At 50.6% G+C, this 17,510-nt stretch overlaps 2 protein-coding genes across 2 annotated transcripts; both read right to left on the bottom strand.

Moving 5' to 3' along the window:
* Positions 1-6: 6 nt before the first annotated feature.
* Positions 7-2,646, bottom strand: LOC137453631 (tubulin beta-1 chain-like). Its single transcript, XM_068163023.1, has 4 exons — positions 2,561-2,646; positions 1,915-2,023; positions 1,683-1,793; positions 7-1,285 (listed from the first exon to the last, which is right to left on the bottom strand). Exons 1-4 carry the CDS (start codon positions 2,615-2,617, stop codon positions 225-227), a joined length of 1,338 nt encoding a protein of 445 aa, XP_068019124.1. The 5' UTR covers positions 2,618-2,646; the 3' UTR covers positions 7-224.
* An 11,948-nt stretch (positions 2,647-14,594) lies between these two features.
* LOC137453630 (tubulin beta-2 chain) lies at positions 14,595-17,126 on the bottom strand. The gene is made up of 4 exons (XM_068163022.1): positions 17,015-17,126; positions 16,509-16,617; positions 16,228-16,338; positions 14,595-16,029 (listed from the first exon to the last, which is right to left on the bottom strand). The coding sequence occupies exons 1-4, from the start codon at positions 17,069-17,071 to the stop codon at positions 14,969-14,971; spliced, it is 1,338 nt and encodes a 445-aa protein (XP_068019123.1). The 5' UTR covers positions 17,072-17,126; the 3' UTR covers positions 14,595-14,968.
* Positions 17,127-17,510: the final 384 nt, after the last annotated feature.

Genomic DNA, 17,510 nt, shown 5'->3' with positions numbered 1-17,510 from the left:
AAAGAAAACATGATCTAGAATACATGCCTTTATGTGCTCTTACCATTAAAGGACAAAACCATGGTAATAACAGGGATTAAGGGCTGTTACACCAAGAAACCTGTCAAAGTCACAAGCTCTAAGAGGATCACTGGGGACACATCTTCTAGAGAACATGCTTCACCACCATTAAGTTATTCAGTACACATGCCTGCTTTACAGAAGTTGCTTTGATATCAGGGGGCCTAAGCCTCATCCTCCTCTCCTTCCTCTTCAAACTCGCCCTGCTCATCAGCAGTGGCATCCTGGTATTGCTGGTATTCAGAGACCAGGTCGTTCATGTTGCTCTCGGCCTCCGTGAACTCCATTTCATCCATGCCCTCACCCGTGTACCAGTGCAAGAAAGCCTTGCGCCGGAACATGGCGGTGAACTGCTCCGAGATCCTCTTGAAGAGCTCCTGGATGGCCGTGCTGTTGCCGATAAAGGTGGCGGACATCTTGAGGCCGCGGGGCGGGATGTCGCAGACGGCCGTCTTGACGTTGTTGGGGATCCACTCCACGAAGTAGCTGCTGTTCTTGTTCTGCACGTTGAGCATCTGCTCGTCCACCTCCTTCATGGACATGCGGCCCCGGAAGATGGCAGCCACCGTCAGGTAGCGGCCGTGGCGGGGGTCGCAGGCGGCCATCATGTTCTTGGAGTCGAACATCTGCTGCGTCAGCTCGGGCACCGTCAGGGCGCGGTACTGCTGGCTGCCGCGGCTGGTCAGCGGGGCAAAGCCCGGCATGAAGAAGTGCAGCCGCGGGAAAGGCACCATGTTGACCGCCAGCTTGCGCAGGTCGGCGTTCAGCTGGCCGGGGAAGCGCAGGCAGGTGGTCACGCCACTCATGGTGGCCGACACCAGGTGGTTGAGGTCCCCATAGGTGGGAGTGGTCAGCTTCAGGGTGCGGAAGCAAATGTCATACAGGGCCTCGTTGTCGATGCAGTAGGTCTCATCCGTGTTCTCCACCAGCTGGTGCACGGAGAGGGTGGCATTGTAGGGCTCCACCACTGTGTCCGACACCTTGGGGGAGGGCATGACGCTGAAGGTGTTCATGATGCGGTCAGGGTACTCCTCCCGAATCTTGCTGATCAGCAGGGTGCCCATCCCAGAGCCCGTGCCACCGCCCAGAGAGTGGGTCAACTGGAAGCCCTGGAGGCAGTCACAGCTCTCCGATTCCTTCCTCACCACATCCAGGACAGAGTCCACCAGCTCGGCACCTTCCGTGTAGTGCCCCTTGGCCCAGTTGTTGCCAGCCCCACTCTGACCTGGGGAAGAGACCACGAGCAGCATGCTACATTAGCAGCTAGAGAAGAACAGAGAAAATACCACATCTCCTGCCCCATAGGGTTCATATAAGCATTAAATGAATGATTTGGGGTGGAAGGGGCCTTGAAAGGTCCTCTAATCCAATCCCCTGCAGTAAGCAGGGGCATCTTCAACTACAGTAGGTTGCTCAGAGCCCCAGATAACCTGACCTGGAATGCTTTCAGGGATTGGGTATCTACCACCTCTTTGGGCAACCTTGGCCAGTGTTTCTCCACCTTCAGTATCAACAATTTCCTCCTTCTATCTCAGCTGACATCAACTGGTCTGGCATTGACCTGGCCCAGCATGAACATGACCCTTCCCACTTTTAGACTCTTCCATTGCACAATTACTCACCAAAGACAAAATTGTCAGGCCGAAAGATTTGTCCAAAGGGGCCAGAGCGCACAGAGTCCATTGTGCCAGGCTCCAGATCCACCAGGATGGCACGGGGGACGTACTTGTTACCTGCCAGAAGAACCAGAGCAGTGTCACACATGCTCTGTTGTGCTCCCTTCCATCCCCCTGTGTTTTCATGGGGAAACAATGCTGTCTCCATCGCGAGTACTGTTAAATCAGAGCAGCTTACCAGCAGCTTCATTATAGTAGACATTGATCCTCTCCAGCTGCAGGTCACTGTCCCCATGGGAGCTGCCAGTGGGGTCAATGCCATGCTCATCACTGATCACCTCCCAGAACTAGAAGAAATTGTTGGAGAATAGCAATTACCACCCAGTGCCAGTCACACACACTACTGCAGATAGGTCTCTATATCCCATAGTCTCCACCACTCCTTGGTACAGAAAGGCAGCTGCCCCGGTTGAGGCAGGTCAGTACTCAAGGGCTTCCCTGGCCCTAGCATCTGAGTTTACAACGGGCAGAGCAGCAGCTGAAGGTCATTCTTTCCTAGCTTGAATTCACAGGCTAGCTCTGCAGGCTCGTCTTCCATTGTCCAGCTACAGCTCCATTCTCCAGCCACCACAAGAAGATGGCAACATCCGTTGCACACTCACGGAAGGGGTTACCCACAACGCTGAGCATCTCCCGTTCCCTCCTATAGCGGGAAGGCAGCGACTGTAGCCTGGCCACATCCTGCCTCCGGCAGCCACGGCAACCAGCGCCGCGGTGCCTTTGAGAACCCGGAGTCTCTTTTCAGCTAGGGGCCAGGGCTGCTGCTACCCGCAGGGAGACATCCTGGGGCCCTACAAACCTCGAAACCCCCTCCTCGCCCGTACCTTGGCACCGATCTGGTTGCCGCACTGCCCGGCCTGGATGTGCACGATCTCACGCATGGTTGCAGCCTCCGCTTTCTCCTCCGGCTCCCGCACTCGCCGCTGCAGCAGCCGCGCCCCGCGAACACCCTTAAATGAGGCGCCGCGCCGCGCCCCGCCATGACGTCACGCCGGAGCGGCGCCCGGCCAATGGGGGCGCGGGGGCGGGGCGGGGCTGCGGCATTGTCCTGCCGCGGTGGGGCGGGGCGGGGTGGAGTCTGTCGGGACGGAATCGTTTTGGCTGGGAACGACCTCTGGGATCCTCGGGTCTAAGTGCTGCCTAACTGCCAAGCCTGGTGTTAAACCATTGTGACACGTACAAACGCCCTGACGGGCACAAAAAGATTGACAAAGGGCCGAGGCTTGCAAGGAACTGATGAAGATCTGCTTGACGCCTAGCAGACATTAACTAGCCCTCAGAGCCCACGCCTGACCTTGCTTTTATGTTGCTTGGAGGACTCAGCCTTCAACTAATTAAGAAATTGCAACCTAGTGCACCCTCAACAGGGTATAAATGGAACCCCACTAGGAAGACACTGGAGAGAGGGAGTCTCCACACAGCAAGCAGCCTGGCAGCTGGATTGTCGCCTTTAGACAGGGAGTTTGTCACTCTCTTTTTTGTGAGTTTATGTATTTGGGGTACCTGTGGGGAGATTCTCCCTTTGTGAGTGCACATTTTGCTTCATCCCTCCCTTTGGTGAGCTCTATACAATCTAAATGCTCCCTAACACACAGAGCCACCCCACAACCGTTCCTTCATTGCCTGTCCCATTGTACCACTCGAGTCACAACAGTCATCCCACCATGTTTCTGTGATGACAACTAAGTCATAGCTATCCTGCTGCACAATGCCTTCCAGCTCCTGTTTGTTGCCTGTGCTGTGTGCATTGGTGTAAATGTAGCACCTGAGCTAGGCTATCAATTTTCCCCCTAACACTGGCATGCCACCCTAGGCTCATCTTTAGTGAGCCCGGTTTTAGCACCTTCCCCCTTCAAACCTACTTTAAAGCCCTCTCAAAGAGCCCTGCCAGCTCATGCAAAAGAATCTCGTTCTTATCACCAGCAGGCTTAATGCTGTGTAAATCTCCCCATGATCAAAAATCCACAAATTCCACTGATGCCACCAGCCTCTTGGCCGGGTGTTAATCAGGTGTGTTTTGCTGTTCCTCTCAGTATTCATCACTGTTAACTGAAGGGATTGAGGAAAACATTGCCTATGCTCCTGATCCTTCAACCAATTGCCCCAGTGCCCTGAAGTCTTTTTTAATCGCTTGTAGACTTCACAACCTCATAACTGACAACCTGCATAACCAATAATAGGTAATAATCAGAAGGTTATACCACACCAGGGATATTCCTAGTGGTGTCCCTAACTCAGGCCCCAGAGAGGCAGCAGAATTCCCTGTGACATGGACCTGATCAGCATATCAAGCCTTCTGTTCCCCTCAGAAGGGAATCTCCTACGACAGTTACTCTCCTTTTTTTCCTTCATGGAAGCACTTGTAAATGTGTAGGGGTGACTGACACACCCTAGGCAACCCCCTGGAGGGGCCTTCCTCTGCATCATCATTTGTCTCAAGTTCCAAAGCCCCATACCTGCTGTGTAAAGGTAACTGGGAAGGTGAGGGAGGCTGGGAGGGGATTCATGTGTTGCCCTGAGCAAGGACTTGTTTCCATTCCCCCTTGTCTCTTAGGTCCCCTCCATCTGTCCCGTGGCAAGACCATAGGGGAGCCTCTCTTTCTTGTGTCATCCGCAGGCATCCTGTGGGTCCCTGTGCAGATCCATGTGAAGATGACAGACTTTACAGTCACTCCAAAGCAGCATCACCCTGGTTTGCATAGTGGCACCAAACTGTGTATGTGGGGCTCTAATTTCAGCGACATACAGGGCTGACATGGAATCACAGATTAACAATATCCAAGCATGGTGGGGTTTGAAAGGAACCTCTGGCAATCATCTACTTCAAGCCCCCTGCTAAAGAAGTGTCGCTAGAGCAGGTGGCCCAAAAACACATGCAGGCATTGGAGGCAAACTCCCAACTGACATAACTCTGTTTAATCTGCTGACCCTCTTGTGCCGAGTAAAGGACTAGACTCACAGAACTGACAGGGTTGGAGGGAACCTCAAGGATCATCTGGTTCAAACCCCCCTGCTATGGGCCGGGACACCTCACACTAGATTAGGTTGCTCAGAGCCACATCCAGCCTGGCCTTAAAAACACACAGGGATGTGGCTTCCATCACCTCTTTGGGCAAATTGTTCCAGTATGTCACCAACCTTTTGGTGCAGAACTTCTTCCTAACTTCTAATCTAAATCTATCGTCCTCTAGCTTGGGTCCATCCCTCCTAGTCCTATCACTACCCATCATCCTCACCAGCTTTCTTGTCCCTCACCTCCCCTTCAGATACTGGACGGCCACAATAAGATCTCATCAGATCCTTCTCCAAACTGAACAACCCCAACTTTCTCAGTGTGTCTCCACAGGAGAGGTGCTCCAGCCCTCTGATCATCCTCGTGGCCCTTTTCTGCACATGTTCCAGCACATCCATACCTTTCTTGTAACAGGGTTTCCAGAACTGGACACAGTATGCCAAGTGGGGCCTCATGAGGTGGGGAGAATCACCTCCCTTGACCTGCTGGCCATACTTCTCTTGATGCAGCCCAAGATACAGTTGGCTTTCTGGGCTGCAAGTGTACACTGTTGGCTCACATCCACCAGCACTCCCAGGTCCTTTTCTTCAGGGCTGCTCTTAAGCCACTCACTGTCCAGCCTATATCAGTGCCTGGGTTTGCCCCAGCCCAGAGAACCTGTCCAAACTCAACACTTCTGTGATGGTGGGGAAAAGAACGAGCAGGAGGAAAGGCTGATGGTTTATTGAGCTTGGTGTCACAGAACACTTGCAACATCACATTGCAGTTAGAACAGCTTCAAACCCAGCAAATTTTTGCAAAGGTGAGATAATAACTAATGTGGTAAAAGAGCCCATCTCTTGGTTTGCTCCACTGACTTGTTTATGGACTGTGGCTCTTTTTCTTCCTCAGTGCAGAAACCTCAGCTGCAGTGAAATGCCACCAGCAAGGACTGGCTCCAGCTTACAGTATGTAGCTCTTACAAAGACAGGCTGGGAGAGTTGGAGTTGTTCAGCCCCAAGAAGGCTCCAGGGAGACATTATAGTGGTATTCAATATCTGAAGAGGACCTACAGGAAGGCTGGGGAGGGACTGTTTATAAGGGCAATGGTTTATAAGCTTCATCAGGGTAGATTAAGGTTAGACATAAGGAGGAAGTTCTTCATAATAAGGGTAGTGAAATAATGGTACGGGTTTGCCACTGATGCAGTGGAGGCCCCATCCTTGGAGACATTAAAGGCCAAACTTAAGGGGCCCTGAGCAACCTTCTCTAGTTGAAGATGTCCCTGCTCTCTGAAAGTGGGTTGGACAAGATGACCTTCGAGGGTACCTTCCAACCCAAGACATTCTGTGATTCTGTGAATTGTCTGTAGTGTTATTACACATGGCTTTTACCATCACAAAACACACAGAACTGGATGGCTTTCTGCTTTCCCTCTTAAAGGCACCTCAGTACTCTCAGAGATGATATACTGGTAGGGGTTGGAAGGGACACTGAAAGTCCAACCCGCTGCAGTGAGCAGGGACTTCCTCAAAGTCAGGCTTGCTCAGAGCTCTGTCAAACCTTCTGGAAGCCCTGCTTCCAGAAGGGCTTCTGCCACTTCTCTGGGCAAAATGATAAAATGTCTGCTTCCCACAAGTACAGTCCCAGGACTTTCTCATTATTTCACTAAGGGTTTTGAGCTTGTGATGGCAAATGAATTTTTGCTGTTCCAGCAATGGTCTCTTTGTAGGTCCCTACTGGATTTCAGAGGAGGCAGCTCCAGGGTTTAAAGCAGAGTCCCTAAAAGGAGGTACCTGGTCACATATGCAAGTTCCCTGACCTAAAGCAGTGCTGACTATCCATAAACACAGCAAATTAAATGTCAATTATTTCGGTGTCAATTCAGAACTCTCCATTGTGGCAAACCCTTGAACAAATCAAAGCCATCAATGCTGTTTAGGGAACAATTGAATCTATTTAATGTCTTTTCTAATGGAGCTCTATAACTTCCTGGTGTTCAGACTGCAAATGATATCAGATCTCCCCCACCCAGACAAAGACAGCTCATGTGCCCAGGAATGCCCTCAGCAGACAAAACTCTGCTCCTGCCTGCATCAATCCCTACCTTCCCAGTTTCCAAGGCAACAGCAGAGCCCACGTGATGGATGCACAAGGGAATCAAGAGGGATCCCACACTATTTTCCTCCCTCTCCCCCATCCCCATTGTTTGAAACATAATCACAAACATACACGTGTAAAAGCTGCTTGAGCACACAAAATGTCTGCCTGTGGCTTTGTTCTCTTATTGGTGATGGGTGATGTCATGCACTGATCAGTGTGTGTGGGAGAGAGGCTACACAACTTCTGGAGCCTCTCTCCTGGTATTCAAAGGAGAAGGCTCTGCTCATTAATTTAGTGTTTGCCTTTGACCTCGTAACTGCCATACTCCCACCTGTGCAAGGTCACCTTTGAAGACTGCTGCTCAGTCACTTGCCACATGCACTGAGACAGAGGAATATTTATGCCAGCAAGAGGGTGGAATGATTGTGGAGGTGTGTTTAATTCTAGTGCTAACACACCAACAAGGAAAATTTATTTCTATTTCAGAATCACTACCCACTGCAGGCAGAAGGAGCAATTAAATACTACAGCATTGAGCAGGCTTTTATGAATGAGCCAAAGCAGTTTCAAAGTAGCTTGTGGTTATTGTGCCTGACAGTGCAAGTGTTTGGCCAAGAAAAGGAGAGGACAAGCTCATGGGGGAACATCGTTTTACAGAGCAGTTTAGAGCACTGTCAGCTCTAAAAGATCTCTCATTGCTCCTTTTGAGGAAAGAACTGCTCCTTATGAACCTCATATTTCTTCCACAACTCATGATTTCTCTTGGCAGCTTAGATTATAACCTCCATGAGTCAGGGATTTCTGTGACTGGTTTTACAGGACACAGCAAGCAGAAGCCCCTTTGCTTGGCTCTCAAAGCTACCATCACAAACACCATGTCACAAAAATGACTCCAGAAAGGTACAAGTTTGCTGCATATCAGGCAGCAATTTACTGAGCAGAAAGACAAAACAATGCAGGCTCTCATTATTTCTGCTTGGCACAGCAGATGTGATGGGGAGCAGCCAGATGGCTCCTGCCCCCAGCCAGGCTGCATCAGGGTCTGGAGAGCAAGTCTTATGAGAAGTGGCTGAGGAAATTGGAACCAAGTCTGGAGAAGAGAAAGCTTAGGAGACCTTATTGCTCTCTACCAGTACCTGAAAGGAGGTTGCAGTGAAGTGGGTGTTGGTCTTTTCTCCCTGGTATCAAGTGATAGAACATGAGGAAATGGCCTCAATTATAGAATCACTCAGGTTGGAAAAGACCCCTGTGATCAACAAGTCCAACCATCAACCCTATTCTACAAAGTTCACCTCTAAACCATATTATCAAGTACCACATATGAGCAACCTTTAAACACATCCAGGGTTGGTGACTCAGCCCCCTCCCTGGGCAGCACATTCCAAAGTCTGACCATTCTTTCTGTGAAGAAAAAAATAATTTCCTACTGTTGAGTCTAAACCTGCCCTGTTACAGTCTGAGTCCACTCCCTCTTGTTCTACCATTAATTATCTGTGAGAAGAGACCAGCACCAGCCTCTCCACAATGTCCATTCAGGTAGTTGTAGAGAGCAATGAGGTCTCCCCTTTGCCTTCTCTTTTTTCAACTAAGCAGCCCCAGCCCCTTCAGTCACTCTTCATAAGATTTATTCTCCAGGCCCTTCACCAGCTTCGTTGCCCTCCTCTGCACTTGCTCCAGCACCTCAATAGCTTTCTTGAGGTTCTCAGAAGTGGACACAATACTCGAGGTGTGGCCTGAGCAGTGCAGAGAACCACCATTCCCTTTCTGCCAGGCAGCTTTCCAGCCACACTTCCCCAAGCCTGTAGTGTAGCCCAAGGGCAGGACCTGGCACTTGCCATTGTTGAAGCTCATGCATTTAATGCTGGCCCATAGATCCAAGTCCCTCTGTAGAGGGCCCCCTTACCCTTGTGCAGATCAACACTCACACCTAACTTGGTGTCATCTGTGACCTTACTGATGATACATTCTATATCCTTATCAAGATCATCAATAACTTCTCTTGAACAGAAGTGGTCCCAACATTGATCCCTGAGGAGCACCACTTGTGACTGGCCACCAGCTGGGTGTAGCCCCATTGATCACCACTCTTCACACGAGGGGAAGTTTCAATTGGGTGTTAGGAAGAATTTCTTTACTGGAAAAGCAGTCAAGCCTTGGAACCGGCTGCCCAGGCAGGTGGTGCAGACATGCCACTTGGGACATGGTTTAATGGGCATGAGGTTTTGGCCATTAGTGGCTAACAGTCGGACTTTATGATCTTAGAGATCTCTTCCAACCAAGGCAGTCCTATGATTCTACCTTTTAAGATGGCTTAAGAGACGCAATACAGCTGCTGCCGCCATGAACTGGTTCCTCCTGTCAAGACAGGATTAAGATTCTGGCATAAACAAGTGAAACAATCACATTTTCCAAGGTGCCTTATTTCCTGCATGTCATTGAGAACAAGACAGAGTGACTCTGATGGGCTAGTCACTTTCTTTTGCTCCTTCCCCTCCTTGCATTATCTTGCAACCTAAGAGTTACTTCTAACTCAGACACTCAGCAACTTCTAAACTTCACCTTGTGACATCTGCTAAGAGATGCAGAAGTTTGTGGTGGGATTCAATGAGCAGTGTTTAAATTTGGCCTAGTTCCTCACAGGAGGGTTCAGGATGTCCCAGCTGGTTGAATCAACTGAACATCTTGTTCTGCTTTCTCCTTCTTCTGTCTTTTCCTACTCCTTTGCACCAGTTCTCCCTCCAGTACACTCCCTAATCCAAAGAAACCCTACATTCTCACCCACAGTTTGGAGTTCAGGAGCTGGTGGAAGGGTCAGACATACCCTGGAGCTGCCTGAAAGAAAAGACAAAAAGGCCAAACCTGAAGCAGGGCATGAGGAACAGGACCATTCATTCTTAGCAGCTGGAGGATACTGAACCAGTCCTGTCCACAGAGCTACCCCACTTCTGTCAGTGGCAGTTTTCTTAGTGCCCTGGAAATCTCTAATCCAGGCTTACTCTTTCTCCTTCCTGCTAGGGTGGAGCTGGAATTCCTCAAACCGGCCATATAATTAATTTATTAACCCTAAGAGCAGCACAATGCTGCATGAGAAGCAGCAGACAATAAGAAGTCAATGCTTGTATTTCATTTAATGCTTGTAAAGCTTGTTGGGAGACCATTAGAATTCAGCTTGAAAACCCTGTTTAATTATTCACTCCGAGGGCAGGCAGCATCTCTCTACCACACGAAAGGAAAAACATGGAGGCACTTTTCAGTGCAAAACAACAGAGAAGCATTTACTGAGCCGGCTACAGAACGTCTCAGGATGGCCATGCCATCCTCTGCAGCAAGTGTTTGCACGCTCTGCTTAAGGTGGAGTATTATTAACGTTTCTTTTTGCAATGATGGAGAAGCAAAATGTGCCTTAAGCTTACCAAGGCAGCCAAGTGAGAAAAATCATTTGATTATCTGTCTGTGGAGAAATTGAGACCAGCTAGAAAAGCTCCACCCTGCAAGAATTAAGCATTAATAAAAAAGAATTTAACAAAGCTGACTTGATTTCCTCCCTTGTGAGTGGAATTCTGCCTGGAAGGGAAAAATGACTTTGAGTGGAAGGGAGGGAATGACCTACTCTGAAGTTGTTATTTTGTTTGGTTTTGTTTTGCTTAGATACTATAAATAACCTTCTTTGAACACAATTTAGAGAGACTTTTTTTTTCTGACATTCACAAACAAAATACTTGAAATAGGTCTTGTTAAACCTCTATGGGAGAGGTAAGAATCCTCACCTGCACAGTGTCCTTGGCCAGCAGAATGGCTGTCATAGCTCCTCCTGATATGTTCCCTGTGCCCTGGCTTCAAATGCTTAGAGGGTTCCAGCTGGACAAGCATCCAGCAGAGTCAGGGCCAGGAAATGTCTCTTTCCAAATGTACCATGGCCTCAGGCAGCTTCCTGTGACCAAAAGCTTCCATTCTGAATTTCCATATGGGCAAGTCAAAGATACTTCCATATTAGGCGGTGGTTATCTGAGATCAAATAGTCAGCTCTTTCCCATCTTAACTAAAGAAGCAGGACAGGTGACTGCCAGAGTACAAAGGCATGAGCTTGGCATGAAGGAATTCTACATTGGAAGCAGGAAAACTCTCAAAAAAAATACATAATCATTTAGTCACATTCAAGACCAGCTTGCCACACTTATTGACAAAGGTTTACTCCAAGTTTAAGAACAGGGGGATAAAAAGCCAACCAAACTTACTTGGCTTACCCCTTGTACTTACAACACGTCAAAAGAGTGATGAGCTTTGCTCTGTGGAAATGTCTAAGAAGCTGGATAAAGCAGGGTGAGATTGAGAAGGCATGATGCTGGAGATGTTCATGATGTGGTCAGAGTAGCCCAACCTGGATCACACTGATGGGGAGGGTGCCCACTCCAGAAACCATGCCACTGCCCAGTAAAGTAGGTTGACTGAAAGCCCTGGAGACAGTCACAGTTCTACTCCTTCACTACATCCAAGACATTCCACCAGCTCTCAGTACCCTCCATGTAGTGCCCTTTAGCTCAGTTGTTGCCAAACCCACTGACCTGGAGATGAGACCGGAGGAAAGCTCATGGTTAGTACTTAAGAAGGAAGAGAATCAAGATATCTTCTCCTGCCCCATGGAGCTCATAAATCATTGAATGAATTTTAGAATGGTTCAGGTTAGAAGGGACTGTTAAATGTCATTTGGTCCAACAATCCTGCAGTGAGCAAGGACATCTTCAACTAAAGCAGGGTGCTCAGAGCCCTGAGTAACCTGACCCAGAATGTTTTCGGGGATGGGATATCTACCACCTCTGGGCAACCTGGGCTAGTCTCATCACCCTCACTGTAAACAAATTCTTCCCATGTAGACTTAACCCAACCAAGCTGACCCAGCATCTGGAGCTTCTCCATCCCACATTCACTCAAAGGCAAAGTTGTCAGGCCAAAAGATCTGTCCAAAGTGACTAGAGTGCACAGAATTCATCATTGTAGTAGACACTGACCCCTTCCAGCTGCAGGTCGCTGTCTCTGTGGGATCTGGCAGTGGAGCCAATGCTCAGAACTAGAAGAAATTGTTGGAGAACAGCAGTTACTGACCACAACCACCCAATACCAGTCACACACCAGTGCAGACCAATCTCTGCATGCCATGGCCTCCACCACTCCCTGACACAGCAGAGCAGCTGCCCAGGGTGAGGTGGGTCAGTGCTCCAGGGCTTGCCTGGTTACAGCAGCTGAGTTTGCAACAGGCAGACTGGCAGCTGGAGCTCATTCTCTCCTAGTTTGGATCCCAATCCTGGCTATCTCCCTGTTTAGCCACAGCTTTAGGCTCTCCAGCCACAAGAAGATGGCAACACTTGCTCCTCCACGGGGGAAGAGGTTAGCCATGGCAGTGACAATATCTTCCCTCCCTCCCTGGGTAGCTGTCACTGTGGCCACAGCACAGAAGCAGGGACCAGAGCCCTGCTTCTGGTATGATTCATCCTTATTTCTTCCATATAGGATGCCTCTTGCAAGACCTTTGGCCTTAGAAATGCGACTCATTGACACAGACAAACCAACACCCCACAGAGGAGGTTAAGGCAGCCAGATTGCCTGAGCCAAAATCTTCTCAGTAGTTCTTGCTAGGTGAAACAGAAGTGCAACCATAACCCCTTGAAGACATTTGATTGTTGCCTGGCATACCGCAGCAGCAGTTTCTGTGGTTAATGGTGTCCTGAGTGATAGATACAGAGATACAGCTAAAGTTCAAACATCCAAGAAAAAAATACAATCCCCAGGGTGAGCCTCATCCTCCTTTATAGCTGACTTACTGTTCCTGCCAAGTTGTTCTGAACATCATCTCTACATCTTCCACTTGTCTTTGCCACTCCACTCAGTGCTACTGAAGTGGTTTGATGCTTCAGCTTATGATGGGCAAATGTAATGTTGATGAAAGGAGAAGTTTCTGCCTAGAGCATCTGTATTTACAAGTTCTCTTCCTCTAGAAAACAGAGCACAACCAACATCAAGTGATGTGGGATAGTGTCCTTGCTTTCCCCTAAAGGAGCTATAGTGAACTGTGTCCTGTGGCTTAGCTGTAAGGGCTAACTTTTAAGGGTTGACCAGAGTGCAATTACACTAAGAGTTAGAAGCTAGAGCAGGTGATCGCTAGTGAAGCCTGCTACAGCCCCACAGCAGAAAGGAAGATCTTTACCAGCTTCTCATCTTCCAGTGAAACTGTTGACATTGGTTTGCTGGCTCCTCCCCTCAGCTTTACAAAGCTGTGTGACAACCAGGTCCAAGTGCAGCCCAACCAGGTAATCTCAAAGGAAGGTTACTGTGACAACCAGTTGTTATATCCCCAAAGGGCCTGGGGCAGCAGCTATGAACTCACCTACTGAAACAACCTCCACTTGCTTAATGCTTAATCCTAGAACTGCTCAAGCACTGAGAAATACAAGTGCTCTCTGAGGTTGTATTTGTTCACTGACAGCTCAGGTAGTTTAAATGTTTCTTCATCCCCCTTACAGGCTGTACACCAGGAATGAAGCACGTAAGAAAAAAGCTTTAGCAAATGCCTATTGTCATGCACACTGGGCTAATAGGTCCAGAGGAAGACCCAGACCAGTGTCTGCAGACAGCTAAGTCACTTAGAACCAAACCAGGCACAATATTAGTCATATACAGCACCTCCCTTACAAGTCTTTATTCCAGCAATACCATGAAAGCATTCCATTATGGGATCACAGAAGCTTGCACACATGGGGATAGCAGCTATGAGCAGAAAGGACCACATGACATTGGTTCTGAAAGTAACACTTTTTTACCCTAGGAGTACACCCCTAAGTGGCATTTGGGTGAAAACCTAAGCTCTCCTGTTGGATGACCACAATGCTCCAGAGATTTCACTCTGATTTTATAGGAGGAAGAAGTGCTTCCCGACACTGTAAACTTGGGGTTCCTGCATCCTTAAAGCATATGGTACCACAAATCCCCTTCCATCACCATAAGGAAACCACACTTACCTCTGCACAGATGCACAGCAGGGTTCTGTGGCACTGCTCACCTGCCTGGGTGGAGGTCCAGGTCCTGACGCAGGGACCAAGAGCATCAAACAACAGCCCTGTGAATGCATCACTTGGAGATGGGAGGCAGCTATTGTTAGGGTGATGATTCCTAGACTGCAAATATTCACTAGGCTATGCCATCTGGAAACTTGCCCATCACCTCTTGTCTCCTAAAGGGAATTGATTGCCCTGAAGAGCTGATCCCTTCACACAGTTACAGGAAGCTTTGTGGCTGTTTGGGGGAAACACTCATTGTTATGCCTAAACAGAAAGTTCAGGTTCTTAAGTTATCTGCTAGTACAAAGCTATGCCTCTATGCATGGCTATTTAATATATAGTAAGGAAGAAATAGGGCAGGTCAGGATCAAGTCAAACCACAGGCAGCTAACCATATGCATGTACTACACAAGCACAAGTTCAGGAAGAGGTGCTGAATGTCAGCTGGGAAGTCTGCAGCCATCCTGTCACATCAGTTTGGACAGCTTGCAATGTGGAACTCAATACCCTCTCACTGACCTCACTACCATGTATGTCCATGAACAGGAGGGGCAGGATTCTCCAGAGCAGCGTCTCATCTCTATTAACTAAAGGCAGCTTTCTCCCCATCAACAGATGAGCTGCTAGACACAGGATGTCTAACAATGGATCCCCATTTTCCCTAAGTATAGTTTCCATAACCCCCAGCTACCATCTTCAAAGGACAAGCAGCAGTTTCCTTGCACTAGCACATCAAAATCTTGCTTTATTGAGTTAGAGCTTTCAAGTCAGGTTAAGGGTTAAACTGAGAAGAGAAGAAAATAATACAAGAGTTATTGTCTCAAATCTAGAGAGAAATAAGGCAGAGGAGACAGTTTAGGACACAAAAAGCCTTTATGTTTGAGAAGTTAACCATTTCAACAGAAGACTCTGAAGTATTTTTGCAACTACTGTTACATTGGACAGTCAAGGATACAAAACTGCTGACAGAAGCAACAGTGGAGAGCACCAAATTAAAAAAATGCATGCTTCAGCACAACTGCACAGATTCCTTCTCCCAAAGAACACTTGCCTGCTCAGACTATACTTAACTCCTACCCATTCCAACTTTATGCCTCATCCTCCTCTCCTTCCTCTTCAAACTCGCCCTGCTCATCAGCAGTGGCATCCTGGTATTGCTGGTATTCAGAGACCAGGTCGTTCATGTTGCTCTCGGCCTCCGTGAACTCCATTTCATCCATGCCCTCACCCGTGTACCAGTGCAAGAAAGCCTTGCGCCGGAACATGGCGGTGAACTGCTCCGAGATCCTCTTGAAGAGCTCCTGGATGGCCGTGCTGTTGCCGATAAAGGTGGCGGACATCTTGAGGCCGCGGGGCGGGATGTCGCAGACGGCCGTCTTGACGTTGTTGGGGATCCACTCCACGAAGTAGCTGCTGTTCTTGTTCTGCACGTTGAGCATCTGCTCGTCCACCTCCTTCATGGACATGCGGCCCCGGAAGATGGCAGCCACCGTCAGGTAGCGGCCGTGGCGGGGGTCGCAGGCGGCCATCATGTTCTTGGAGTCGAACATCTGCTGCGTCAGCTCGGGCACCGTCAGGGCGCGGTACTGCTGGCTGCCGCGGCTGGTCAGCGGGGCAAAGCCCGGCATGAAGAAGTGCAGCCGCGGGAAAGGCACCATGTTGACCGCCAGCTTGCGCAGGTCGGCGTTCAGCTGGCCGGGGAAGCGCAGGCAGGTGGTCACGCCACTCATGGTGGCCGACACCAGGTGGTTGAGGTCCCCATAGGTGGGAGTGGTCAGCTTCAGGGTGCGGAAGCAAATGTCATACAGGGCCTCGTTGTCGATGCAGTAGGTCTCATCCGTGTTCTCCACCAGCTGGTGCACGGAGAGGGTGGCATTGTAGGGCTCCACCACTGTGTCCGACACCTTGGGGGAGGGCATGACGCTGAAGGTGTTCATGATGCGGTCAGGGTACTCCTCCCGAATCTTGCTGATCAGCAGGGTGCCCATCCCAGAGCCCGTGCCACCGCCCAGAGAGTGGGTCAACTGGAAGCCCTGGAGGCAGTCACAGCTCTCCGATTCCTTCCTCACCACATCCAGGACAGAGTCCACCAGCTCGGCACCTTCCGTGTAGTGCCCCTTGGCCCAGTTGTTGCCAGCCCCACTCTGACCTGGGGAAGAGACCACGAGCAGCATGCTACATTAGCAGCCAGAGAAGAACAGAGAAAATACCACATCTCCTGTCCTATGAGGCTTTCCCCTCCCTTCGATCCCAGCTGTGCTATGGAGATTCACCTGCACGCTCATTTTGAGTGCTCTCGGTGCATGAAGCTCCTGCTTTGGGACTTTTCCATTGTATGGTTACTCACCAAAGACAAAGTTGTCAGGACGGAAGATCTGTCCAAAGGGGCCAGAGCGCACAGAGTCCATCGTGCCAGGCTCCAAGTCCACCAGGATGGCACGGGGGACATACTTGTTACCTGAGGGAGGAACCAGAGCAGTGCTCTTGAAACCCTGCTGTGCTCCCTTCCACCTCCCTGCAATTTAGTACCCGTGACGTTGAGAGAATTAGGAGGGAGGTGGTTAGGGCTGCGAGTACAAAGCAGCCATTGAAGCTGCACCGGGAAGCGAGTTAACGGAGAGGCGTTACCGGTGGCTTCATTGTAGTAGACGTTGATCCTCTCCAGCTGCAGGTCGCTGTCCCCATGGTAGCTGCCGGTGGGGTCGATGCCATGCTCATCGCTGATCACTTCCCAGAACTGTGAACACCGGGGATTGGGGGGAGGAAGAGCAGTCAGTAGGGCCACGCCCTGCCGCAACCCCCCGGCCAAATCCCCGCCACGTGGCTCTCGGGGATTCGCTCCCGCAACCCCCCTGCCCCAGACAACGAAGGGAGGGGTGTGGCACCGGCTCGGTGCCTGCTTTCCCCGCTCGCTCGGGACCCCCACAGCCAGATGGCAGGGGTGTCCCACCCCTTCGACACCGCGCAACGCACTTCCTCCCTGCACATCTCCAGCAACGAGCAATGCTCGACAGCGGGCAGACAGAACCCTCCCAATAGCGCTTTCCCCAGGGACACGCGGTTAGAACGGGCACCGCCCCGGAGCCGGCACTGCCCTAGAGCCCTAGGCAGAGGAGCAGGGCGCCGGCCCATACCTTGGCGCCGATCTGGTTGCCGCACTGCCCGGCCTGGATGTGCACGATCTCACGCATGGTGCCGGTGTCCGCCGCTCCTTCTACCGCCGACTTCTCCTCCGGCTCCCGCACTCGCCGCTGCAGCGGCCGCGCCCCTCGAGCACCCTTAAATGAGGCGCCGCGCCCCGCCCTGACACTGACGTCACACCAGAGCGGCGCCCAGCCAATAGGACCGCTGCGGCGGGGCGGGGCTGCGGCATTGTCCGGCGGTGGTGGGGCGGGGCCTGGTGCGGTGGGACGGGGCCAGGGCGGGGCTGCCTGGGAGCGGCCGGTGCCGCTGTCGCTGCCGGTTCGAGTCTGACAGCAGGGACAAAGGAGCGGAGGGCGGCGGTAGCTCATACGTCAACCGGCCCCGCTGCTGGCGGCCGCCCTCCCGCAGTCCTCTCGCAGTCTTTTGTTCCCCGTAGACGAGCGGCTTTCCCTGCCGCAGAAGCAGGCGGAGCCGCGGAGGGGAAAG

Source organism: Melanerpes formicivorus, unplaced genomic scaffold (genome assembly GCF_026170545.1).
Source record: "Melanerpes formicivorus ecotype bairdi unplaced genomic scaffold, bMelFor1.0.p_v2 SCAF_69, whole genome shotgun sequence".
Lineage (NCBI taxonomy): Eukaryota > Metazoa > Chordata > Aves > Piciformes > Picidae > Melanerpes > Melanerpes formicivorus.
This window is presented reverse-complemented; position numbering and strand designations above follow the sequence as displayed.